The 26510-nt window shown below is 39.2% G+C and overlaps 1 protein-coding gene across 14 annotated transcripts in view; it reads left to right on the top strand.

Moving 5' to 3' along the window:
- Positions 1-26510, top strand: part of PLEKHA5 (pleckstrin homology domain containing A5) — a 155485-nt gene that overhangs the window by 2387 nt on the left and 126588 nt on the right. For all 14 annotated transcript variants that reach the window (XM_088164521.1, XM_088164517.1, XM_088164520.1 and 11 more), the window contains exon 3: positions 1019-1076. In XM_088164521.1, the coding sequence (XP_088020647.1) occupies positions 1019-1076 (58 nt within the window). The remainder of the gene's footprint in view (positions 1-1018; positions 1077-26510) is intronic.

Here is a 26510-nt window from a genome sequence, read left to right as displayed (position 1 = left end):
CGTTATAAATTGAAGTGCCTTTTATTCTTTGAGCTATTCAGCACTGAAAGGGTATTTTTTGCAAAGTTCTTGTAGCAGCCATAAATACTTCTGCTGGAGACACTTCCTGTTTGCTGCACTTTGCCCTGTGCCATTATCAAAAGACACCTTGATTTTTGTTCTGCAGAGGATGGGGGTGAAGAAAAAAGCAGCCAGAGCAAATAAGTGATAAGAGGGATAAAAACCACCACATTACCCAGACTGATTTTTGTTTTTTTTTTTTTCTTTAGGAATTGCTTTTGTAATTCAATGAGAGAGTGCTATATAGCCATCATTATTTTTATTGGCAGGGCAGAGTTTTAAGGGTAGTGGTGCATGGAGGTGCCCAACATCTCCAGAGTTTCTGTCACATCAGGAAACTCTTCCTGGAGAAATTTTGACCCATTTTTTTTGGTTTTTTCTATCTAGACTCCTAACTCTTAAGAGTGGTAATAGAAAGGAAAAGATGTACCCACATCCTCCACTAGATTTACATGGAAAATGATTTTCCTGTGGAATGCTATAGACCTGTAAACCCTGCAGAAACACTCGTTAGTCACAGCAGTGGTAGAATTCTGGAATTGTGCTGATGCTCTGTGGTGGGGCTGATACTGTGCCTCTCCAGGAGCTTGTCCCTCACTCAGGTGGGTTTTTGTTCACATCCCTGCCTGCCAGGTAACCTGATGCTGCTGCAGCTCAAGGCAGGGAGATGTGGTGATGACCCCGAGTTGCTGGGCAAAGGAAGGAATGTTAAACAAGGGCACACTTAAACCATCCTTGCTATTATTTGACAACGACAAAACCCCAATCAGATTGTCAGGCACGTGGCTTCTCTTGGCTTCCAGAATTCACGTTTAGGCAGCTTTGGGAGTCACTCTCTGTTTCTGGGACTAAAGGTTTGCACAAGTGGAGTCAGACACAGCCCTTGACCTGCCTTGCTGGACCAGTAGGGCCAGCATCATTGCAAAAGCTAATTGGAATGTTTTGCTTTCTTTTCCAGACTTACCCACGGGTTGGGAGGAAGCATATACTTTTGAAGGTGCAAGATATTATGTGAAGTAAGTGGAACGTTTGTCACAATACCGTGATTTTCAATTAGTTCGTCTAAATTGTCGCTGTAATTTTGAAGGCGTTGCAAACTGAATTTCAATGTTGGGCTAGAAATCCAAAAGGAGCATTTCAGTTTGTCCTTTGTTTGCTGAATTCTGCACAGCTAAAACGATTTCTTGACTTTTTGTGTTAACTAAAGGTGTTTGAGGATGCAGTTTCTGCTGTGGATGTAACCATCTAGCAACAAATGTCCTTGCAAGCCAAGAAACACCTTGAATTTGTTTACTTGACATTTGTGTGTGTAGCCTCTTGTGTGCCATAAATGCTTTCACAAAGGCAACATCTTACTTCATCACTGGGAGAAGAGTCTTGATTTCAGCCCTGTTCTCTAATTACATTGTTTAAAGCCATTCTGAAGGTTTAATTTGGCCATTTTCCTTGCAGCCCTTCTACTTCTAGCATTTATTTCCTTTTTTTAAAATTTATTTTCTTGGTACAGTTTCAGTATATTTTGAGGAGCACGTTCACTGTGGTAGCCTTGCTGTGTGTATTGTCTTTTTGGATGAGGCACATGAAAATCAGGCTCTGTAGAAGTCCAGAGGGTGGATTGGTTGGATCTGTACAAACTTCTCACAAGTTTTTCCTCTCCAGTTAGTTACACCATCCTTATCTGGAAAATTTTCAAGTGGCACCTATGTACATTTGGTTAATATTCTTCTTTTCTTTCTATTTAACAATTCACATGTTTTTCTCGATTCATTCAGGAGTTTTTGCTCACTGTACTGTATGTTTGGGTTGCTGTCTTTAAATTAATAATGTCATTAGTGGGATAACTTTTATGAGTGAAGGTTACAGATAGAGTTTATAGGCTGCAGGTTGGTTTTTTTTTCTGTGTTGTAGTGTTGAGCACAAGGCTGCTGCATTGTAGGCAGTGTGAGGTGGATGTTATATGTGTATTTTCATGCTTTATTTTATATGAGTGCGTTTGATTTGGTCCTAAACAAAATTTAAAAACATACTGAAGCACGCTGCCAAAAATCTGAGCAGAATAGGTGCTGTGCCGTCTGGGAGGGCAGGTTATTTGTTAGTAAGCAGCATGTTTGTTTTTCTGCTCTGCCTCCTTGCAGTTTCCATTGAGCAGAGTTGTAGCCATTGACAGGAAATCCACGAGACTGAGGCCAGGGATCCATTGAGAATTTCACCTCTGCAGTTCTGTGCACGTTGTTCAATGAAGACGAGTGAGAATTCAAGAAAGCTGTGTTTGACCATTGTGTATGCAATATGAAAAAAAACATCTTCTAGAGTTTGAGCTGGAGCCTTTTCTTGTAGAATAAACCTGTGTTGGGCAGCTGTAACAGGTGGAAAATAAAGACCTGAGTTTTTCTGGGATAAACAAGGTGTGAAGAGCTGTCGTGGAGTGGCTGATGCTCTCCTGCACAGACCTGGCGAGGTTGTTTGTGTGCCCTGCTCCTTCCATGACCTTGTTGTCCCGGTGTTAGCGGGGCTGTGGGGATGTTCCTGGAGCCCAGTGTGTGCTGACAGCAGCACTGAACTGCTCCTTTTGCTGCCTTTGGGAACACAAACATTTCTGGGGTTTGATAGATGGTGCGTGGTGCTGCTCAGGGGTTCGCGTGGTCTGACCAGTTTGGCATCCTCAGTTAAGCACTGGTTTGTTGTGTAGAGTGTCTCAGGCTGAATTTGAATTTGAATTTTCCTTTTGAGGCTGTCTCAGGTTCGTGCTGGTGCTGGAGAGGCTGTGGGAGCTCACACAGACAGGGTGACAGCTTTATAATCACTGTCTGCTCATCCTGGGCACTGCAACTCCGCCTGATGGCTTGATTATAATAATTCTGCTTGTCTCAATTTTAACTGCTCTGGGGTTTCTGCATGAGGGACAAACAGCACGGGCTGGTGGGACCTCCTGCTGTACAAACAAAAAAAAATCCAAAAATGGATTTTTAACTTTAACCTGCTGGGTTGTGTGCACCGATTTGCTGAATATTAATGTTTGTTACGTCAGTTGCAGCGTGTTAAAACTGAAAATATTGCAGGCTTGTTTGTGCTTAGGTCTGAAAGAAACAAATTGGTTTATGTTCCATGTGAGTTGCAGAGTCACAAGGGAATTAAGGTTAATGTCATGCTCTTGGTGCTCCAGCCACCAAAACCTGTCTGATTGCTGCTCTGTGTCCAGTCAGAGTTAGGCAAGAAGCACACTCAGCTCTCCTGATCACATAAATAATTGTGACCTAACTTCTGAGGCACAGCTTCAAATATGTGGGTTGAATAGAAATGTTTTAACAACCTTCCTTTATGGCGAGATCTTATGCTAGACTGTGTTTGAAAATAAAAACCTTTTGAAAATTATTCTTCTGGTTCTTTAATAATAGGTCTTCAGTGTTCCAAGTGGGTGTGTTGCTGAATCTATTACTGTGCTTTTTTTGGCTTTGATGTAGTAAACACTGTATAATCAAATTGGGATAATGTCGAGGAGATAATCGTCAGCTGAATCTTTGCATTCCTTGGGCTGGCATTTCAAACAAATGACTCAGTATACAGACTGCACTGAAATGTGATTATTTTTAAAGGACACTGTATTTTTCTTGGGATGTGTGTGCTCGGTTTCAGAATAAGTAAATACCAAAGGGTGACAATTTTACACGGTTTTTTCCCTCTGCCATGGCATTGGATTTGTTCTAGTTTGGAGGTGGAAAGATGCACTGAAACAGGCACAGATAAGGAGTTATTGTCATTTCATACTGTGCTTTTCTCTTGGTGCAGGGTTCTTGTAGTAAGTTGATGCTAGCTAGGACTTTGTCCTTTTTTTGCATGTTATATTTGGTGGGGTTTATTTTTTCCTGTTGGCAGAATCATTTCCCCACATCCTCCTCACCTCTGGTAAACCCCAATGACAAAAGCTGTCCTTTTTTATTTGGGGGTTAAAAATGTGCAAAGCCTGATACCTTGTGTGTGTTTTGTATTTGTTTTGTTCAGGGTTTTGTCTCTTTCCCAGTGACAAAGTCTGGATTTATGTGCTTTCCATCAGACCTGTGCACAGACAGCTCTTCTCTGGCACTTGGGGGCAGCTCCAGCTGTAAACTTGGCTCAAGTGATGCTTGGTTTGGTATTTATACAACTGAACTTTTCCCCAGAATATGGGGCCCTTGACTGTAGAACTGATACATTCAATTATAACATGTGTTCTTTTCAGTTTAGTATTGAATCTTACTATTCTGAATTAATTATTCTGAAGTAAAACTTCCTGAGGTTTGAAAACTGTGGTGCAGCAAACCTGATTTTTATTTTTTTTTTTTTTTAAGTCCTGCTTAGGGTCCTTCACTGGTTACTTTTGCTGATTATTATGCACTCATGAGTTATGAAAAGTTCAGAGCTTTATCCCCAAAACACATCTAAGCTGGACAGTGGTATGGGGAGCTTGAGTTGCTGATTTTATTTTAAGTGCCCAAGGAAATGAACCCCACAGGATTATCTATTATTATATTTTTTAGCAGAGGATGTACCTGTTCATGGGCCTCACACTCCTCACCTAGCAAGATCATGGAGAATTTCCAGCTTGATGTTTTCAGGACTTTGTGATGATTTAATAATCTTTTAGGCACCGAAGCACTGGGTTTGGGAGCCATAAAATTACATCAATATTTATGCATCTGCATGTCCTTAGGAAACCTTTATCCTTGGTTAGAATAATCCAGTGATCTAAAACTCAGGCATTTGTTTCCTTTTCTTGCATTTTTGGTTCTCATTGCAGTAGTTCTGAATGTATGTTTCAATATTTATTTTTTTTTTTCTTTTCAAACAAGGGTTATATTATTGAAATTACTAATTTACCAAATAAGGTTGTTCTGAAAATGAATCTGAGGATGGTATTTGTGGAATTTTACATCAATCTACCTAGGCTGGCTTTTACAGAAGTGTTATTAGGTAAGCTGTTGGAAGATGTTCAAGTTTGTTTTTTTTCTTAACTTTGCTGTGGGACTGACACTTTTTGGGCAGTACAAAAACTGACTGCAAAAGTCCTTAAAAACTCAAAGAATTGAGAGGGTTGAAGTTTCATTTTTAGGTTTTTCTCCTGAAGTTTACCTTTTTCTGTATTCATCAGAGCAGCTGAATTAAGGCATTGGCAAAGCCCAGGTGAGTTCACTGTTGCATCAAATAAAAGTTTTGTGAGCTTTTATGGAGACTTTTTGTCAGTGCAAGGTTTATTTGTTTATTGGAGACATGCAGCTGGAAAATTGGGAAGGCAAGAAAAAAATTTATGAAGTGATTAAAAGGGATAAGATCTCATTCAGCTCCGAGTTTCTTTTGTTTACCAAAATAAACCTGTGCTCATTGAGAATTCAGCTTTCGTTTGAACCTTTTGTCTTTTATGTGCATTCTAAAGATCCTTTCCCATTCAGCTGAGACTTTCTCCAGAAAAATCAAAGCACAGCCAGTCGTGTTTGCAGAAAAAGCTTTTCTTGAAAGGAAAAATGGAATTTGAGAGAAAAACACGAACAGATCAAAGAGTTTTTGGCCAACACTTAAGAATTGCAGTGTTCCTCCTGGAAATTTAGGGTTGTTTTTTTTTTTTGTTACCTCTAACCTTTATTTTAGTAAAATGAAGAATAAACTTCATTCTTTTTCTTCCATGGTGAGACCTGTAGGTCAAATCTTGGTGTATGGGTGAGCTGAGAGTCAGCTGCAAACTCTGCTGTGCCTTTTGCAGTGAGCACTTCTCTGGGAATTCCTGCACATTCAGTATCTCTTTCAACATTTGCTTCTTTCTTCCACTGAAATATTTCAGGAACCAAAAAATACCACAAAGCTGGAGCTGGGTGTGGAGGTGGAAGGATTGTGGGTGCAGGGAGAAATTGGGAGTGGGTCAGAGGAGAGGTGGGAGTGCATCCAAAAAAAATGACTTTTTGTGGTGGGATTGCATCCAAAAAATGACTTTTTGTGGTGGGATTGCATCCAAAAAATGACTTTTTGTGGTGGTGGGATGTGCAGGGACAGGGCTGTGTGCAGGGGAGGCTTGGCAGGCTGGGAGCAGAGCAGGCACAGAGGAGCAGTGCCAAGGCAAGGCAGGAAAAGAGGAGTGGGAGTTGGATTTTTTTTCCTAGGAGCACAATTAATGGGATTGTTCCCAGAGGGAAGGGTGGCAAAAGTTCACCCTGCAAAAAAAAAAAAAAATAAAAACAAGTTGTGTGCAGGTCTGGCAGGACCCATTATCATCCCTGGCTTCAAAGTTAGTCTGGGAGGGGGAATATCAAATTCAAATGTGGATTTTAGGAATTGCTGTGCTCCCCCAGGCTCTCTCTGTGCCTCTGACGTCTGTGGTTGATATTTTGAGCTGTCTCTTTTCCTGAAGTGTGTTTCTAAATTGGGCAATACCTTAAATGCTTCAGTTTCACTGAGAAACACTTGAAAGCATGAGGGAGCTTACTGACTTTTAAATTTTTTTTTTTTAAATCGACTTGTAGGGATTAATGAATAATTATTTAAAAATACAAAAATACCTCTACATGAGTAGTTACATGAAATATTGAAGCCCATGAGAAAGATATTGAAGACACCCACACTTTTTTTGATATTTGTTAACAAATTAGTAAATTGGTCTCTAGCTTTAGATCCTTGTTTTTGAAGTGGAAAGATCTTTTCCTTAGTTTTGGTCTTTTTGGGTGATGAAGTTCTAATAGCAGATAAAGTGGTTGTACTCTGCATTTACTCCAGTGAATTCTTACATGGCCTTTCATTTTTGGTATTCACCATGTGTGAAGGGTGGCAAAAACTAAAGGAAATGCTCATCAATCAAAATTTTCATGTAGGTGGTTGCTGCAGTGTTTAATAAATACAGTGGCACTTTTTTTTTTTTCTCAAACTCTCCCCTCTTTGCAAAAAAAAAAAAAAGATAATTGATATGCCTTATTAAGAATGATTTTGGGGCACATGCCAGTGTTTCATCTTCCTGTCATGTCTGGCTGCTGCTCAGGTTCTTTTTATTTCCCCACCTTGGTGCCCAAATCCTGCAGCCCCTGGAGCTGAGGGACAATTCCACAAACTCCTCACCTGGCAGGCAGGTACAGGAGCCTGCCCCTTGTAGCTGCCTTTGCTAGAATTGTACCTGGTGCCTTTTATGTTCTGCTTTTGCTTTAAAGGAGTTGCACCCACTTTATTTATTTATTTATATATATATATATATTTTTTTTTTTTTTTAATCCCTGTGGTCTGACAGAATTGTGTTGTGCTGATCACACCTGGTGTGTGTTGTGGTGTCCCACCAAGCCTGTTTTTCCTGCACATGTTTATGTTAGGCCAGCTCTTATTCTAATGAATTTGCACTTTGATTAAAGCTGAGCTCGACCTGGGCTGGCAGTGCAGAGCTGCCCTGCTGTGTGTGTGTGAGAGGGGCACAAGGCTCTGCTGCAGCTCCAGGCACAGAAATCCCTGCTGGAAACAAAAAACTCCTCCTGCTGGGAATTCTGCCAGCGTGGTGGGTGCTCTTCTCTGTGTTTCAGTAAGTAAATATCAAAATTTCAACTCTTTCCCTGCTCCCTTTGCCTCCTCTCTTTGGGATGGTGAAATGACTTTCCTGGATAATTCCCAGTTTGGCTGAAGGGGAGGAATTCTCTGACGCTGGTGCTGATTGGGGAGCAGCAGAAAATCAGAAATTTGGGGATGGGAATTTTTGTCAGCAAAGGCACTGCAGGGAAGTTCTGTTTGCAGAGCTGGGCAGCACAGGAGTAAATGCTTGGTTATGAATTCAATCTTTCTGCTCCACACCTATGAAACTTGAATAATGCTTGTTTGAAATCTATGGGATAGGGGGGAAAAAAAAAGCTTTTAAGACAGTATTTTGAATGTGTGGCCTGTGATTGTTTTGAAGCTGTATATAAACGATTAAAAAGACACTTGAATATTCAGGAGGCTCCACAAACTCAGTTTTTCATGGCTTTCCCCACTGAGATTTAGTAAGAACAATTATTTGTAAGGAAAGTTACATTGCCAAGCAACCTAACCTTTAAAATTGGCTCCCTGCTTTTTCTTCTTGCAGAATCTATTATAAATCATGTTTAATAGAAACAAGTGCTTGAAAAAGAAATTTTGTGCTTTATTAAGTGGAAATGTTTCAGTGTGTCAGACCAGGAGAGGTCCTAGTTGTTTGAAAAGCAAACTTGGAGGAAAAGTTATTTGAAAGTAAAATGGTGAAAGTTCCAATTTCAGATGTCACCTCTGCCATCTCTCCATTCCAGTCTTTCCTGGAAGCTTTTATCATCTTTACCATTCACTGAATAAGCAGGATCCTGTAATTGCACAAATCCTGCAAAAATACAGCTTTGGATTTTGTTCTGAGCTGTACTACCAGAAAAATTCTGTCACTTTGGATTTTATTTTTTTTTATTCCCTGTTTTTTTTTATTAAATCCTGCAGATTATGCAGCTCCTGACCAATGTCTATAATGTTTATCATCTTTGAGAATCTATTTTTGACATGAGTAAAAACACGTGATGTCTAATCTTTAAAATTCTTCAATGAACTTGGTTTATAAAAAAGGACAGAAATCTCTCTCTGAAATAAAATTTTGTGAGCGACAAGAACAAACACTTGGTGCTCTCAAATGCATTCCAGGGAAGAAGAAAACTTTTAAATCTGATTTATTTGGATGCCTAAAAGGGTAATTTGTTTTCCTCATGGCTGAGGCTGTGGGGTGGAGGGTTTTATTGTGGATTTTAGGTGTTGTTCACACCATTTTGTTACTTTTGTATATTTTGATGTACAGTGAAAACCCTGTAGGTGAATACAAAACTCTCTGGTTGAAATCTCGTGTAAGGTTTGATGCAAAGGTTGAAAAAATGGCAAACAAAAATACACGGTTGAGCAATCAGTGTTGTAAGATCAAGTGTTCATTTTAATGATGAATTTTAATCAGAAGAATGATGCAAGCTAAACCTCATTAGATATTCATATCATCTGCTCTGATCTGAAATCTCTCTTGTGCTACAAACTCATCTTCTCTGCTTCATGTGGGGATCAGTTCTCACCTGCTCTGAAACTTTGCAATATTTTCAGTTGTTAAAGCACACACAGATGTTACTAATTTTTATTTTTTTTTCCATTTAACACCATTTCAGCTTGTGCTGATTGATCCATCTTCTTTGTTGTATCAGCAGAGTTAGAATAATTTGACTTTTTGGGTGCGTTTTTAATTGAAACATGAAGATGTAATTTTATTACAGTGAATTTTGGAGGGGCAGGTCACTAAAGGTGCCCTGGGGGACACAGGAGGAGGTTTCTGACCTTGTCCTGCGTGTGAATTGTGCCAACCCTGCTGCAAAAACATCTTTTATTTCCTTTGCACTGAGCCTATTCCTTTATCTGCAACTCCTGTCTGTCTGATAATTCAATAACTAAATGAAAGAATTTTTTTCCTGTAAACTCAATTTTAAAATTTCCCAGGTTTGAAGTTTCTCTGTAGTGACTGCCACAAAGAGGAGGGCTTAAGGGAAGTTTTTTGTTCTTAAGAGCAGATAAACTGACAACAAAACCATTAAATTTGCCTCCTTTTCTATCTGAAGATACTGCACAGTACAGAGTGAAGAGCAGAAAAGGTGATATTTTAGAATTAATTAGATGAGTGATGCCTAGTAGTATGGTAAAGTGACTTCATTTAAATGCAAATTTTTTATGAAAAGGTATCATTTTGGTCTTCCTGTTACCACCAGTGTTCATATCTTACATATATATATATATACATATATATACACAGAACCCATTGTTCTTTGTACCTGTCCTGCAGACCAGCCACTCCCGAATTTCTTACCTGCAACGTTTGCATTTTATTTCACTTTTGGAATGGAATAAAAATCGGAACCTTTTCCCGAAGTGCTCTTTGCCCTTGCATTCTGAGCTGCACACTTTGCAGTGTGTTCACAACTGAGCTCACTCTGTGGTTTTCATCCAACCTCAGGTGAGAGTGCCAAACCTGTCCGACAAGAAATTCGGGATTTCTGGTGCCTCTCGTTGCTCATTTCGTGGGTCAAAACAACAAAAAGTGCTATCAAATTCAGCAGTTCAAATTGCCAGCGTTTTATCCTGTTCATGATAATCTTCTGTTTGAACATTTCAGAGTTCAGGTGTGCAGAGTTCCTTGCAAATGTTGCTGTTTGGTTGCTGGAGTTTGGGGTTTGCTGTGTTTCCCTGCCCTTGATTTAAGCAGAGAGGCTGAGGAGTTGGAATTATCAGCATCATATTTTGAAATAGGAGAGGGGGGAAGTCTTTTGCTCAGTAATAAAGTTGTTTTTTTTTTCTTACCAGCTTCTGTTGATGCTGTTTTTAAATCATTAGTGCAGACTGAGACTTCTCAAACTTTTAATGAGGGTTTAGGGTCCCATCATTTTTGTCAAGTATTGCAATCATTAACTTAGACAAGAGCCCTTGCTTTTATTATTTTCCTTGAAAAACTGCTTTGCACAATTCAAACAGGTTTTTAAAAGATGTTCTGGTAACTTAAGGCTTTTATTTATTTTTTCAAGGAGGTGAAGAAATGAATGTGGCACTGGTTTCAGAACCTGTGTGTCTCATAGGTTTCCACCAGGCCTGGCATTTAGGAGATGATGTTGGTGGCAGAGTGAATCTGTAAAGAACAAACAACATTTTTTACTTGTTTGAAGGTGGGTTAAGCACCTCTGAGAAAAATTGGAGTAGAAATTGTGGCAGATTGGGTCTTGTATTCCTATCCTGCAGCAGTAGGGACCTAAATAGTAATGAATGGAGGTGAATAGGTTTGGGAATTTGATTTAACAGCTGGGTTCACCAAGTTCTCCATTAGGAGTGCAGGGAATGGTCAGAAGCAGAGCTCATGGAGGATTTTTATGGTTTGGGGTTTTTGATACAGATGTGTCAACAGAAAGCACAATAAACACAATGCACACAAAGCTGCACTTGGCAGCTGTTAATTTGTTTTGATCAGAGGCAAATATTTCAAATCTTCTGATCAGTTTATTTTCCTTGAGATGAAGTAATTTGGTTTTTGAGTAGTCTAAAAGCCTCTCTGCACCACTGCTTTGGGGGAAAAAAAAAAATCGGGATTTATTTATATCAGATAAAAACAACTGTCTCCAACTCTTTGCCTCTTCAGTTCTTCTCCTGCTGTTTGACCTTCTCTTTCTCTTTCTTTTAATTTTATTTCTGTGTACGTGCCCTTATTGTTCCCCCTGCTATTTTCACTGTTGCTCTGTTTGCTCCCAGCCCTGGTGCTCAGGCAGTGTTTGACATGATTTTCCCCACTTGTCCTGCTTGCCACATTTTCCTGAGGGGAATGGAAATACTGTGAGGTCAGTGCTCTAGCAAATGCCTGCAGCCTGAAATGAACCCAGCAGGATTTTCTGCTGTTCAGTCAAAATTAAAACCTGCCAAATGTTGTAAAGTCAAGACTTTGGATTATATATTAAGGTTTACAGGTTATTAATTTTTATTGTTTTTACTTTAATTAAGCTTATCTTTTACCTCTAAAGTGAAAGATTGTACACTGGGGACTACTCACTAGAATTGTGGTAATTAACAGATATGTTTAGAAATCTCTGTCTCTGTATGCTGATGGATTAGATTACTTGATTTATCTCTAAAAATGAGGAAGAGGTGTGTGTGCATGCTCTGCTGCAACATATTCAACATAATGCCACTTCAACATTCAACCAAGCTGCTGTAAATAGCAAATCAAACCTTCAGCCCATCCATTCCCTCCTCTGTGTTTCCCTTCACTCCTCCCTGAACAAGAATGGACAGGGCTGAGCTCAAATGGCAGAGGAAAAACAAATTTCTCTTGATTTTTTTTTACCTGTACTTCAAAGAACCTGCAGGTCATTCTTTGGAGGGGGAATTGCTCCCTGTGATTCCTTTGGCTCTTTCATTTGCCATAGGAGGGTTGGAATTGCTGCATCGTGTGCTGGGAGCAGCACTTCTGGTTTTCCAGAAAAAGGAGGGGAAGTGGAAATTCAGAGTGGAAGCTGAGGATTTTTTGCTTTGTGGGGTTGCTGGCAGTGGGTTGGGATATTTCAGCTCCATTTGTCTCTCAGGCTGTTGTCTGTGAAAGACTGGCTGCTCTTAGTTTGGAGAAGAATTCATCTAATTGATGAAATTAGGAGAAAATAGACAGGGGTTGAGTTGGTTTGGTTGGTTTTTTTGGGGTTTTTTTTTTGGTGTTTTCTTTTGGTCACACCATGACAAACCCAATTCTTTCACCATTTCCCTCCAGATCTCTAAGATGTCATGGTAAGGACACCAGAAACTGTGTCAGTGTGAAATGACAACAAAAAAATGCAACTTGTGGTCAGGGAGTTTTTGCTTTTTTTTTTTTGTAAATCAAAGCAGTTTTGTTTTTGTGAGGAGATAAATGGTGTTGTGGTCATTACATAAGTCCCTGGTGCTTTGCAATGTTTTTGTTTTGTTCCTGGTAATGTTTCATGGTTTTGTCTGGGAGGCCTCATGATACTCAGCTGAAGGAATATTTGATTGTTGAATGCTACACTTTGATTTTCTCAGCGCATTAAAGTGGGTATTGAAAATAACTGTTAGAGGTATTGATGAAAAAACCACAGTGCAGAAGAGAGAATAAAAGAGATTTTTTAAATGAAAAGCATTAGTAGCTGTCATGTAAGCAAAGTAATGTTAAGTTCAAATGAATACATTATAAAATACTCATTCTGAAGCAAAGATGAATGCATTATGCAGTTTAAAACCATCTTGCAAGAATAGCACTAAAATGCATTCCTTCAACACCTTTATTAATTCTTACTTTTGTGCCATTTTACAGCATTTTTTTACTAGAAAGAATTTACTTGGGAGGTCAACATTTCCTACCCTTTCTCTGTAAAAATGAAAAGCATAAATACCTTTGTGCTGCCAGGCCATTGCTTAAAATATTCGAGTAGAACTCAGGCAGTTGGCTGTGAAGGAATGGGAACATCTCATCTTTCTCTGTTCCATCCCTTTTATTCAAATAAAACTGAAAAACTAATTTTGTTACTTAATAAAAGAATGTATGTGTGGGGGTTTTTTTTTGTTGTTATTTATATGAAGATATAATAATAATTGCCAAAGTGCATTTGAAAGTGATGGGAATTTCAGCAGCAGCAGTGCAAGAAGTGTGACATGTGAATAGCTGGGACTTGTTTGGGTTTATTTTTGTTTTTTTAGAGCAAAAAATGCTGTGGAGTTTGTAAAATCAAGGAACCAGGTTGTTGTCAAGTGTGTAATTTCACATCTGGATTTGGCTTTGCAGCTGCCTGAGTGACAGCACCGTGTCCATTGCTCATCCTTCCATCCCTCATGTTCCTGCTCCACTTCTGGAACCCCAACATTTCTTTTGCTGGGGGCTCAGAGCAGCAATGTGGGGATTGTTGGGGTTTCTTTGCCCGGTCTGGTAAAGCTTTGGTCTTTTTTTTTTTTTTTTTTTTTTTTTTCAGAAGCTTTTTTTGGAAGAGTTTAATGATTCCTCCTCCTGAGGTGCAGTGATTAAAAACACAGCATGCCATGGGAACGTGGGACAGAGTGCTGCTCTTTGGATTTTTGTGTATTTTTTGTGGTTTTGGGGGTTTTTTGTATTTTTTGGGGGTTTTTGTATTTTTTGGGGTTTTTTGTATTTTTTGGGTTTTTTTGTATTTTGGGTTTTTTTGGGTTTTTTGTATTTTGGGGTTTTTTGGGTTTTTTGTATTTTTGGTTTTTTGTATTTTTGGGGGTTTTTGTATTGGGTTTTTTGTATTTTTTGGGGTTTTTTGTGTTTTTGGTTTTTTGTGTGTTTTTGGGTTTTTTGTGTGTTTTTTGTTTTTTGTGTGTTTTGGGGGTTTTTTTGGTGTGTTTTGGGGGTTTTTTTGGTGTGTTTTGGGGGTTTTTTTGGTGTGTTTTTGGGGTTTGGGGGGTTTTTGTATTTTTTGCTTTTTTTGTATTTTTGTATTTAGTGTCAGCAGCCAGGTGTGCTGTGTTTTGTGGGGTTTTTTTTGGCAGCTCTGTGCCCACTGAGCCCACCTTGGGCTGACTCTGGCACTGCCATTTCTTTCATCTGCATTTTCAGCGATTTTCCTGTGCCCCTTTGCTGCACATGCAGCTTTTCCTGAAATTTAATCACTGAAATATTCTGACTTTTGGGGGGAAGTTCACATGAAGGATGCTGCACCTTTACTCCAGGTGTGCACTTCCCAACTGCATCTGTTGGATTTTTTTTTAATAACTATAAACTTAACTTTTCTTTTTAGATGGGGAGATTAAACTGAACACAGATAATTGTTTGAAATCCTGATCACACCATAGACAGTAAAATCCTCTCTGAGCAATATCATCATGTAAAAATTAAAGTTACAGGAAATGATGTTGCTGTGGAAAAAATAATTTGCTTTATTCCCACAGGCACTAATTATCAGGGCTCTAAACTGAAACTTGTGCTTTTCTGTAAAGGATCCTTGTAAGGAAAACATAACCACTAAAATCTCTGATCTTATTTTTAGAGATAACTTGGAAAGCAACCAGTGAAATGGCACAATTTATGTATTGAACTGGTAAAACAAAACAAAAAAAAAAAAACTTTGCTTGACTAAATTCCAAATCATGGTCCATTCTCAGCACTCAAATAAGAGATGAGAACAGAGAAGAAAACAATTTCATAACACATTTCCATAATTTAGCAACTTTACCATGTTTTTAAATACTTGATTTTATTTTTTTTTTTAAATTTGCACCCAAAAACCCTGCTCGTGTTTGTTCACCCTTCAAAACATCTCAGCTTTTCATGCTGTGCAGACAAGTTTTGTGCTGCAAAAAAAATGCCACAGAAATGTCAATTCTGGAGTTCTCAATTGCTCTGAGCTATTTCTGTTTGCTCTTCTGGTGGTTCTTTGGACCACCAAAAATTCTTTAAGATTGTTGCTAGTGTGTAAGCTAGGCTTGGATGTTTAATCAATTTATTTATATATATATATATATATATTTTTTTTTTTTTTTACTTGTTTGAGGTGTAATATAGAATATATAAATAATATATGTATATATTATATATACATAAATTATGTAAAATATATATAAATATTGTGTGTGGAAGGATCTTTGAAGCTGGGATTTTGTTTTCAGTCATTTGCTGTGCTCTTTATTTCGTCCTGCAATGATTCACCTGCTGCTGTGGGGTTATGGCCAGGGTAAAAATTTGGGGAAAACTGCTTCGTGTAAAGCTGAGCAGAGGTGAAAGTCCCAAAAAAAAAAAAAATAAATAAAATAATGGAACAGAAGCAGAGCTGATGGGCAGCAGTGGCTGTAGGGGTGTGAATATTTGGTGAGTTCGAGCAGTGAATACAGAGCTCTGTATTCACACATTTCCTCAAAATACAACTTTAAATGGAGCAAAGGAAATACCTACAAGAAAGATTTTTTTGTTGTTGTTGTTGGGGTTTTTTTGGGGGTTTTTTTTGTGCTTTTTGGGGTTTTGGGCGGTTTTTTTTTGTTTTGTTTTGTGGGTTTTTTTGTTGTTGTTGTTTTTGGTTTTTTGGTTTTGTTTTTGGTGGGTTTTTTTGGTTTTTTGGGTTTTTTTTGTTTCTTTGGGTTTTTTGGGTTTTTGGGGGGTTTTTTTGCTTTTTTGGGTTTTTTTTTTTTTTTTTGTTTTTTTTTTTTTTTTTTAATTTTTTGTTGTTGTTGTTGTTGTTTTTTGTTTTTGTTTTGTTTTTTTTTTCTCCAAATACTCAGGGTTAGATTGATGCACAGTCCTGGCAGCTGAGGACAGAGTGCTGAACACCCCCATGGAATTAGGGCAGGAATTTCAGCCCAGGAGCTGTGAGGAGCACAGCAATGTTTACAAGATGTGACCTGCCTTGGCAGCAGATGAACTCAGCACTGTGAATTCATCCAGAGTTGATTTATCTCTGTCACCTGTTTTGAGGCAGCTCAAGTTAAATTCATGTTAAATATTTTACATAGCTCTCCCTTTTAAAGGAATTTTTTTTTTTTTTTTTTTAAATCTTAACCAAAATTAACCATCTGCTTGTCAGAAATCGTTTTGCCACAAAAACAGATTAAAGGTTTTCTTTGTGGTGCAGGATTAATAGGTGGAAGAATATGAAGTTAGAGGGTAATTAAAATATTTTTCTTGGTTAGGCTGTATAGGCAGTCAGCATTAAAATATTATGAGATGTGTACTTTGGTAAATGTTTTTTCCTCTTTATGTACTTGCTCATTGTGACTAATTAATTGATTTTTTTTTTTTTTTTTATTTCATTTGCCTGGAGAGAGGGACTTTTCAAAATTAAAATCAAGAAAAGCACAACTCTGTAGTGTTAACACAAAGTTTTTTTGTTTTTAGCTGACAGGCAGTGTTCATTCTTTAGGTATTGACTTGAACATTGAAATCTCCTTTGCAGGTTTCATCACTGGTTTCTTTAAAAAATAAATTTTAAAAATACATCATAAAAAAATATAACAATCTGTTTCTTATTTAAGAAAAGTGGCCTCCCTTTCAATGTGTCAAGGTGAATACTGAATTCAGCAGTAACACACAGTACAGAGGAGCTCCATGTTCTTTCAGACTTTCAAAGATTTTCAAATATATCCCAACTGTCTTGAATTGTGGCACAGATTTTTGTAAAGTGGGCACTAAAATTAAAATTTGAGTTAAATAACAGCTTGCCTTTTCTTTTTTTTTTTTTTTTTCCTTTTGTTCCCTGATGTGATTTGAACCTGTACAAAGGCAATCTGCAGATAATAGATGCTATTTTATCACTTCAGTTTATGGAGCCACCAGCTCCTAAATTTCAGTAATGACTTTCCAAAGTTGGTTGTTTGGGGTTTTTTTTGGTTTTTTTTCCTTCTTTATGTCTCCTTTTGAGCCAGTATCTAAATTGAATCTTTTCTTTCCACTTTGCTAAAATCAACTTGGAGTGAATGTTGCTTCTTGAATGGATATTCTTGTGCTTTGAGTGAGGAAATTCTGCATGCATTTAAAAAAAAAAAATCTTTCTATGCAGCTACATCAGTTTGTTGCCTTCTTGGTATTTCTAATGCTGTTCAGGAGAGTGGGGATTTTTAATAATTTCATTTGCAAAGTTAAAAGGAGATAATTCTTTAAGATTCTTAGGTGTGCTCTTTTTGTCACAATGCCACTGCTTTTCTCTGACCTTTTCATGCAAGGATTTCTGGCTCTTTTTAACAAGATTTTCCTGTTTGAAAGGCAGCACTCCTTGCTCAAATTCAATTGATATCCTCATGATGCTAAGCTTATGAATTGACAGAATTGCATGCCCTCAGGATAGGAAAAAAAAAATGCAATCTATTGATATTTGGATTATATTTTATCACTTTGATTTAGGAGAAGAAGGGGAAGCTGTGGCCTTGATCCACAGTGCAGGGAAAACAGGCTTCTTAAAATCAGACTGCAGCTGGAAAAGTCACGTTGCTGTAAGGACCTGACATCTGAAATGAATATTGCTCCACTTCAGCCTAGCAATGCAAGCACGGTTTTATGCTAAAGCAGAACTGGTTTGATATGAAAATGATGTGATAGAGGGGTTTGATAAGGGTGGTGAGAAATGGAGGAGTTTTATTGGAATACCTGGCTGATGTGGGGAGTGCAGGTGGGACACGGGCAGGTGAAGAGCAGATTTGCTGTGGGTTCCAGCAGGAATGCCCAGAGCAGAGCTGGCCCTGTGGTGATGTCCCAGAGGCCAAAGGGAGCTCCTGTCATTGTGCCTGGGGGGCTGAGCCGTGGGGCCACTGCTGTCCCTGCCCTGAGTGCTGCCATTGCAGAGCAGGACACCTGTCAGCACCCCTGCCTGAACTGCGACTGTCCAGGTGTGTGTTGGTGGCTGTCCAGGTGTGTTGGTGGCTGTCCCAGGTGTTTGCTGTCCAGGTGTGTGTTGGCTGTCCTGGTGGCTGTCCCAGGTGTTTGTTGTTGGCAGTCCCAGGTGTTTGGTGGCAGTCCCAGGTGGTTGGTGGCAGTCCCAGGTGTTTGGTGGCAGTCCCAGGTGTGTGTTGTTGGCTGTCCCAGGTGTGTGTTTGCTGTCCCAGGTGTGTGTTGGCTGCCCAGGTGTGTGTTGGCTGCCCAGGTGTGTGTTGGCTGCCCAGGTGTGTGTTGGCTGTCCTGGTGGCTGTCCCAGGTGTTTGTTGGCAGTCCCAGGTGTTTGTTTGCTGTCCAGGTGTTGGCTGTCCAGGTGGTGGTGGCTGTCCCAGGTGTGTGTTGGCAGTCCCAGGTGGTTGGTGGCTGTCTCTGTCCCAGGTGTTTGGTGGCAGTCCCAGGTGTTTGGTGGCAGTCCCAGGTGTGTGTTGTTGGCTGTCCCAGGTGTGTTCTGGCTGTCCCAGGTGTGTTCTGGCTGCCCAGGTGTGTTCTGGCTGCTGTCACAGCCGTGCTTTGTGCATCCAGGCTGGTTGAGCAGCTCTGCAGGGCAGCGTTTCCCCACCAGGGATCCACTGAATTCTCCAGGAATTCATGGAATTAATGACAGCAGCGTTCCTCACAGGGAATCCACTGAATTCTCCAGGAATTCATGGAATTAATGACAGCAGCGTTCCTCACAGGGAATCCACTGAATTCATCAGGAATTCATGGAATTAATGACAGCAGCGTTCCCCACCAGGGATCCACTGAATTCTCCAGGAATTCATGGAATTAATGACAGCAGCGTTGTTTCAGTGGTGCTGGAAATGCCTTCAGGGCACCCCTGGCTGCATGGGCAGATGTTCCTGCTGTGCTCACACCAAGGTTTGGGCTTTCCCTTGCTTTGAAAAGAACCCGTGTCAAGGTGAAACTCAGATTTTTCCTGCTGGAGCTTTGCCATGCACAGAGATGCAATGGGAGAAAATCACAGAGCTGGGATCATTAGGCAGAGTCTGCTGCCTGGGATTGGGTCAGGTTGCTGGAATTGACTTTTTTTGCACCAAGGGGTTTGGGTGAGTGAGTTGGAAACTGGCAAAGAGATTTTTGAAGCCGAATTGTTTTTCGGATTATAAATGGATTTAAAGTATTAAAGTTGTACCTGCTTTCAGAAATCCTGAGAGATCATTTTAGAGATAGTAGGAGATTAATTTAGATGATACAAGCTTGGGGAGGGTAGAGTAAGATTCTTACAACAGTCTAAATGACAAAGTATTTACTTGCTTGAAAACAAAACATTCTCTTTTTTTTTTTCTCCCTTTCTTCCCAAAAAGAAGGGAGTTTTATCTAAGCACGTGGGCATTTGAAGAATTATTTTTCTTCAGCTCTACATCAGTACTTGGATTATTAGGAAGTAACTACCTGTCCTGTGTTATTCTCTCAAGATAGAAATTCTTTGGAAATTGTAGCAAGTGGGAGACAAATGTAGTAGTGGTTTAATCATAATTTATACAACATTCTTCTCTAAAGTTATGGATTTGGGTTTTTTTCATTTTAACTTAGTGAAACAATGAATTTATTTGAGTAATGAATACCTATGGATCTCAATGCTGGCCATCTCTAAAAACTGAATTTCTATTTTATTAGATAACAACGATGTCAGAATACAGAGTTGGATATTCATGAAATCTGAAAGCCAAATACTTACCTTAGTAAATCACTCTGGAGTGCATACAAACAGCTCCAGAAGGGTTTGGAGCACAAGAACTCTGTGTTGGAAGGTTCTGTGGAAACTTTGCTGGTTTGGGCTCAGCATTATCTCATGTTACCAAAGAAAACAGAAATCCTGTGCTGCTGTTCCTTTTTGGATGTTTGCAAGAGTGGAAATGCAGATTAGATTACTGGTTTGACACAAATGATGGTTTTTGCATTTGTGAGGATGGATTTGTAAACTCTCTCAAAGGATGGGAATCAGTTCCTAAATTTGCTGGATGTGCCACTGGAATATCTTTAAAATATGAAGAAAATGCTATAAAGAGAATTCAGCTGGTGAAAGCTGCTTAGTGGAAGACCAGCTGGATTCCTGCTCTAGGATTTATGTGCTTTCAATGATTTCTCATTTGGGCTGGGAGGAGGAAGACTGGGAATAAATATAAAATAGCACTGGAAACCTGGATCCTCGTGTGCTCTGGTAAACAAGAGAGAACTGAGTAACAACAGAATTGGCAACTAACACTTTTTAAATCAAGTTTCTTGGGAACTAACAGTTTTTAAATCAAGTTTCTTCATTTAAGTTGCTCATCACCAGAAATTAGGTCGTGAAACTTCTACCAACACTGAATTAAATCCTTCCAGGTATTCACTGAAGCTTTTAAAAGCCTTTGGTGGCTTTTTTTTTTTTTTTATTTTTATGGGTATCCATTTCTGACGAGAGAATAAGAAAATAACAAAACTGGAGAACAGCTGAGTGAGTTTCCAAATGCTGATAAAGATCTTGCCATGCTTTCCCAATTTTCAGGCTCTTTAGTTTGGACTGCTTTGTGACTATTCCTTTATCCAAAAAGAAGTCAGTTTAAATTCTGAGGAACAATAGAAGAATTGTTTGGCAGAGAAGTCAGCAACCAGTATGTTGGCACTGCCTTCAGCTTTTAAAGCCAGGTTGCTGACAGCAAAAGCATGAACAGAACTTTGAAGAAAAAAAAATAAAAAAATTTAAAAATCTCCAGTTTTCCAAAAGCAAGTCTAAATGGAAAATGGAGTCCACTCCAGAGAGACTGCAACAGCTTTCTATGCAATTAAAATTCTTCTGCATACAATTATGACATTTGAAAACTGTTTTTACCTAAAAATAGTTTTTGTTTTCCATGCAAGCTTTTCAGCTCACTTGCACCTAATCTAATGTGATGGCATGTCCACATCAAAAATTATTGGGGTGCAGCTTTCTAATTTTCCTTCTCTACAAAAAAACTCTTGGGACCTGATTCTTGCAGAACTCTTTGTAAGAGCTGAAGAAACTGGAATACAGGAAAAAAAACCACGAGGAATTGGACATAACTTAGAGGTTGTGTTGTCAAAGTTGTCCAAGCAGCATTTGCTCTTTGCTGAGATGTTTGATGTGTCATTTTTAGGCAGGATTGAAGCAGTGGTGAATTGAGGCTGCTTGAAGAGCTGACAGTAAAATGTGTGATGAGAACAGGGGAAAGGTGCCAAAGGATCTTCTTGAGGCTCTGCTGTACAAAAATCTGCTGTGGAATGGCTTGGGCTGGGAGGGACCTGGAATCATCCCTGGCAGGGACACCTTGCACTGTCCCAGGGTGCTCAGAGCCCCATCCAGCCTGGCCTGGGACATTCCAGGGGTGCAGGGGCTGCTCTGGCCCCTCAGCATCCTCCCAAGGAAGAATTCTTTCCTAATACCCAACCTAAAGCCTCCCTCTGCCAGCTGAAGCCACCCCCTTGTGCTGTCCCTGCAGCCCCTTAGAAATCATCCCTGTCCTGTCCCTTCAGGTCACACTTAGGTCCCACCTAAACCTGCACACAGGGGATGTGGCTTTGTGCCAGACCCCAGAGTTAATGGCTCTTCCCAGGAGAAAAGTGTTCAGGGCTTTTTTATTTGCTCCTGTTTTCATTGTACCTTTGGGACACTTTGCCAGGATTGATCCATCTTGGCTTAGATTGGCTTGAAACTTTCAAAGTTATCAGTGCCACAAATTTCTTTTCCTGTGGTCATGAAGCCTTTCCTTTCTTAGAATAATTTGATAATGGTGCAGCCATAGGGCAAGTCTCATCAAACTGAAAATGTCTCAATTTTGGGGCTGGGTTTACAGTGAGATTTGAGCTGATGTGAGCCTGCATCACTTTGCAGAAAAGCTGCTGCAAATATCAGCTCCTCAGACATTGCAGCTATTCAGGGAAAAGGTTTTCATGCTGCCATAGGCTCCATCTGCCTTGGGAGGGTTTGTTAAATGTTGAAATGTTTCTCACTAAATATCATGCTGCCTGGTATTTCTATATGGGGGGGGAAAAAAAATCTGACATGTAGATTTGCTTATTGTTTTTTTATACAGTGTTTTTTATGTGCATACTTAAGTAATTCCAGCTCAGTATTTCCCTGCAGTTCTCTCGTGTTTCTATTTATATTTACAGTTGTCTCTGATTAACTCAAACAGTAAGTAGGTGCTATTTCTAGCATTGAAGGCATATTGAAATAAAGATGTGAAGATATTCTTTGAAGTCTGCTTTTATGGCAGCCTCTAAAAATCAGCAGAAACTTTAGAACCCAGAAAAACTGATAATTCTGTTTATTGAGGTGAACGACTTGCCTGTCTGTTGGCAAAAATTTGGAAAATAATCTTGTTGGGTATAGCTGAAATGGAAGATGAGTGGAGTTAAAAAGTACCTGCAGTGGCAGGAATTAATCAGAACTGTGGAATGAACTGCTCTGGTTCAGCAGTGTGTGCTGAGACCTTAAATAACCAGAATTGTCTGAAATGAGTGTAAAACCTGCAGATTACACTTGCAGCTACAAGTTTAAACTTTTAGGAACTTTTCAAAGTGACTTTGGGACTGGGGGAAGGCTGCTTCCCCTGCGTGTTTTCTCTTGATTTTTCATGTGTGTGCATATGAAACAAACTTTGGGATTTATTGTAGCTTCCTGCCAGTTTCAATATCAAATATTCAGATCCTCTCTTGGACTTCTAGATCATAGCTAGAGACTAAACTATTGAAGTTAACACGAAGAAAATGAGTGCCAAGCTGACTGAGCAGGTAAAGATTTGTTTTTCAATCAAGGAGGGAAGCACCAAATATAAAATAATGGCCAAAAGGAATGTTTACCTTGGCTACAAGTTCCTGGGGGAATTTGAATCTTTAGGTTGTCTTTGACTCATTACTATAATTGATTAAAACTAAACAAAACAAAACCCCCAAACAACAAAAGAAGTTGACTTCAGAAGTGATTCAGCAAGTCATTCATCACGCTGATAAAATAAGAGAAAAGCCCATTCATTTAGCTGACTTCTTTCTGGATTTTCTCCATGGATTATTGGATGTGTCTGCTGGTTTTAAAGGCAGAAAACACATTCTGGTTTTGATCCACCTGTTAATCACAGCATAATAGTAAATCTATGGATCTCTGTGCCCAGAAATAGAGGGAGCATTTCTGACTGAACGCCCAGAGTTTTGTCAGTTTTGGCAAGATGACTTCAGGAAATGGTTGTGCTTTGAAAAATACTGTCAGGAACAGTTTTGAGTGCAGAAACTCTGCTTGGGAATTGACAGCTGCTGCTGCTGCTGCAAACTTTTCCAGTGCTATTAGACACAGCACTATCATTTTGTCAGCAGTGGCAGGGGCTCTTGGCAGCTCTTGGTGATAAGGAAATGGAATTATTCCTGAGACGAGAATCTTCTGTGACCTGACAGCTCCATCCCAGCTGCTGAGCAGAGGGGCTGTGGGGTGTCTTTGGGGGGTGTTAAAACCTGACTGCAGCAGGTTCCAATGAAGCTGAGCTGCCTTTGATGAGAATATTCCTGATGGGAGCAGGGGGTCAGGATAAATGAGCTCCAGAGGTGTCTCCCAGCCTGAATCTCTCCTGATGTTCTGTCACTGGAGCAGTGGCTCTTCCATGAGATGATGATAATCCAGCATTTGTTTCCCCCTTGGATATCAATCAGCTTGTGGCTGACATGTAGAGGGATGAGCACCAAGCAGAAATGTACCTGCAAACACAGATTTGTGTTCTCAGAAGTGAGTGATTGGGAGTTTTGGATGTTTTTGTGGTTGCCAATAGAGTTGTAGGTTACAGAGATTTGGAAATGTCTGTGAAATTGCAGTTTGGTCAGTTAAAATGAAAAATCCCAATACCAATGAGAGGTGATTTTCACTTCAGTCCCCCTGAACTCAAAAATGAAGACACACCTTGAATGTAGACCTGAAAATCCTGGCTGTGTGTCCTGGGAGGGAACTGGAGCTCAGAGTGACTCAAAGTTGGCTCAGGGTGAGTTCAGAGTGACTGAGGTGCTGCAGCTGGGCTGGGATGAATACAGGGAGCAAGCACCAGGCTTCCCACCAAAATAAAATTTGATTTGATTTGCAGTGTTGTTGGAGTTTGCTGGGATGTTAAGAGAATGCTTAAAAAACCCCCTCATGTCTAAGTGGATGTGATGAAAGATCAATATTTGAAATACAGAATAAAAGTTAATGGAAGTGGGTTAAGGCACCAGCTGGTCCTCAATGTGGTGAACTGTGAAGGAGAAATTTATGGTGCTTTTACTTTTAGTGTTTTTAGTGGGTTTTATTATGCCTATAGATTTTTATTTTTTTGTTTTTGTAGCAAGGATTATTTCTACTTCCTATTAGTTTGTATATTTTATTTGGAAGTGCTAAGTGCTACAATAACTATGAAAGAAAATATTTTCTATACTACATTAAATTTGGAATATAGCACTTTCCAACTTATTAAAACAAATGTTGAAATAAATCTTAGTAATCAAATGATCTCTTCTTTTAGGATGCAGACCTGTGTTTAGTGACAGCTCAGGAATAAACAGAACAGTAGAGGGAGCTTGGTTGTGTCTTTAAATTGTCTAAAAACAGCAGCAGCCAAACAGAACAATGCAACATTTGTGTTGGAGTTTTCTGGGTTCTGATTTGATCCAATAAAATACTTTGTAAAAGAGAGGAAAATCTCTTTTCCTTTTAAACACTTTTCAGTCAGTGATGATGATGATGATGTTGTGTTTCTCAGTTTGGTTCTTGTTGTTTTTTTTTTTCCTTGTGGATAGAAAGCAAAAGGTCTCTAATGTTCAAGTTTGTTCTTTTATGCATTTTATTTTTTTACTTGTAATGTGGTTTTTTTGCTTTTATGTGTTCTTGTCCATGAAGCATTTGATGCTGAACCATTTAAAAAGAAATTGAAGCATAATTGAATGTGACAGCTTTTCTGGGTGCTATCACACAAAATAAATTTGATTTGATAAAGCATAAATCAAATAAGTTGTTTGATTTTTGTTATTGTTCTCTGTTTTTTGTTGAATTCAGTGGCAGTCGAATATTTACTTATAATTAACTTAAAGTCATGATGCTTGCCTGGATGTTTCTGGTTTGCTGTGTAAAATAAATTGAATTATTCAATGCTAAGAAGAGTAGGGCTCCAAGCACTTTCCAGTGCAGATGTCAGCTACCATTATATATTTATTATTTGACTGTTGATACAGTGCATTCAAACAAACTGGGTGCCATCAACTCTCAGGTATGTGTAGGATTTTAGGTGCTGAATATCTCTCTCCATAACATGATTGTATTTTTCATATATATATATATATAAAATCACTGATGTGATACATAGGAGCTTTCATTTTTTTATTCTTTTGAAAAGACCCAGAAGTCTAGAAGCCAGTACAGTCTTATTTTTTTGCATTTAGTTTTAATTGCCACAGTGTAGCTGTGAATGTTAATATGTAATAATAACAAAATATGGGGAATTAAATATGTAAATATTTATGTAAATATGGTAAAAAGAGGCAGAGCTCCCTTAAATTTGGGGAACCTGTTGTTAGTGCTTGCACTGCTGAGGGTTTTCTTGGTGGTTTGGCTGTTGCAGTGTGTGTTACAAGTAATCCTGGTTTAATTTATGCTTCAAATCTAATTTAAAAATTTAACAGTTCCCTCTGTTAGGTGAGAATCCAAAATGGGAAGAGGGGAAACGTGTGCTTGGTGGACTCATCTTTATTTTTTTGTTTGTTTGTATAGAGCATCCTTTATGGAAGTTTAATAACAAGTGCACTTATTTTGGGAGTTGATTTTTTTTCCCATTTTTACTGTCACTTGTAACTACTGCCTTTGGATGGCAGCAGATGAATTTCCTAATCTTCTCCCACAGGTCCATTTTATTTGCAGAAATAATTGTGGGGGGGAGCTTTGTGCTGCTGGCTGTGGTCACACCCCTGACCCAGCTGAGGTCACTTTTTGGGGTTTCCTGGGTTTGTGCTCTCCCTGCAAGCATCAATGAGTGCAACTTCCCCATTGCTGCAAATGCAGAAAAACTCAGAGAAAAAAAACAAAAAAACCCCAAAAAAACAGGGAGAAAAGCACCAAGTGTGGGTCCAGCCACCCTCAGTGCATGTTCCCTCCTGCCTTTAAATAAAACCTGCGTTTGTCTTGTGGCTGTTGTCACCTGGGCAGGCTCACCTGTGGGACATTGTGTGTCCCCAGCCTTGATTGTCAGATGTGGCCATGGAGAGATGAATTGCCCCGTGTTTATAATGTTATTTATGTGCTGGGAGTGATGTCAGTGCCCGGTGTGGGTTCCAGCTCAAACACCATCCATCCCTGCAAGGTTTTGTATAAACAGAATCATTTATTCTGTGTGGAAAAAAAATATCGTGGAGGACTTCAACAATTAATTTCTGTGTGATACGCCAGAGAATCCAATACTTAACCAAGAAATCTTCCCTGGGTGAATTTTCTGGAGCATAAAAAGGTTTTCAGATTGTTTTTTTTCATTTCTGACATTCTCCTGTGCCGGTTGCAGACCAAAGCAGCATTGCTGCATAGATGTGTGCAGGTATTTCCAGTTGGATTGCTGATAGAGATTTCCACTTTCACATCTTT

This window comes from Sturnus vulgaris, chromosome 5 (genome assembly GCF_052056855.1).
Source record: "Sturnus vulgaris isolate bStuVul1 chromosome 5, bStuVul1.hap1, whole genome shotgun sequence".
Taxonomy (NCBI): domain Eukaryota; kingdom Metazoa; phylum Chordata; class Aves; order Passeriformes; family Sturnidae; genus Sturnus; species Sturnus vulgaris.
This window is presented reverse-complemented; position numbering and strand designations above follow the sequence as displayed.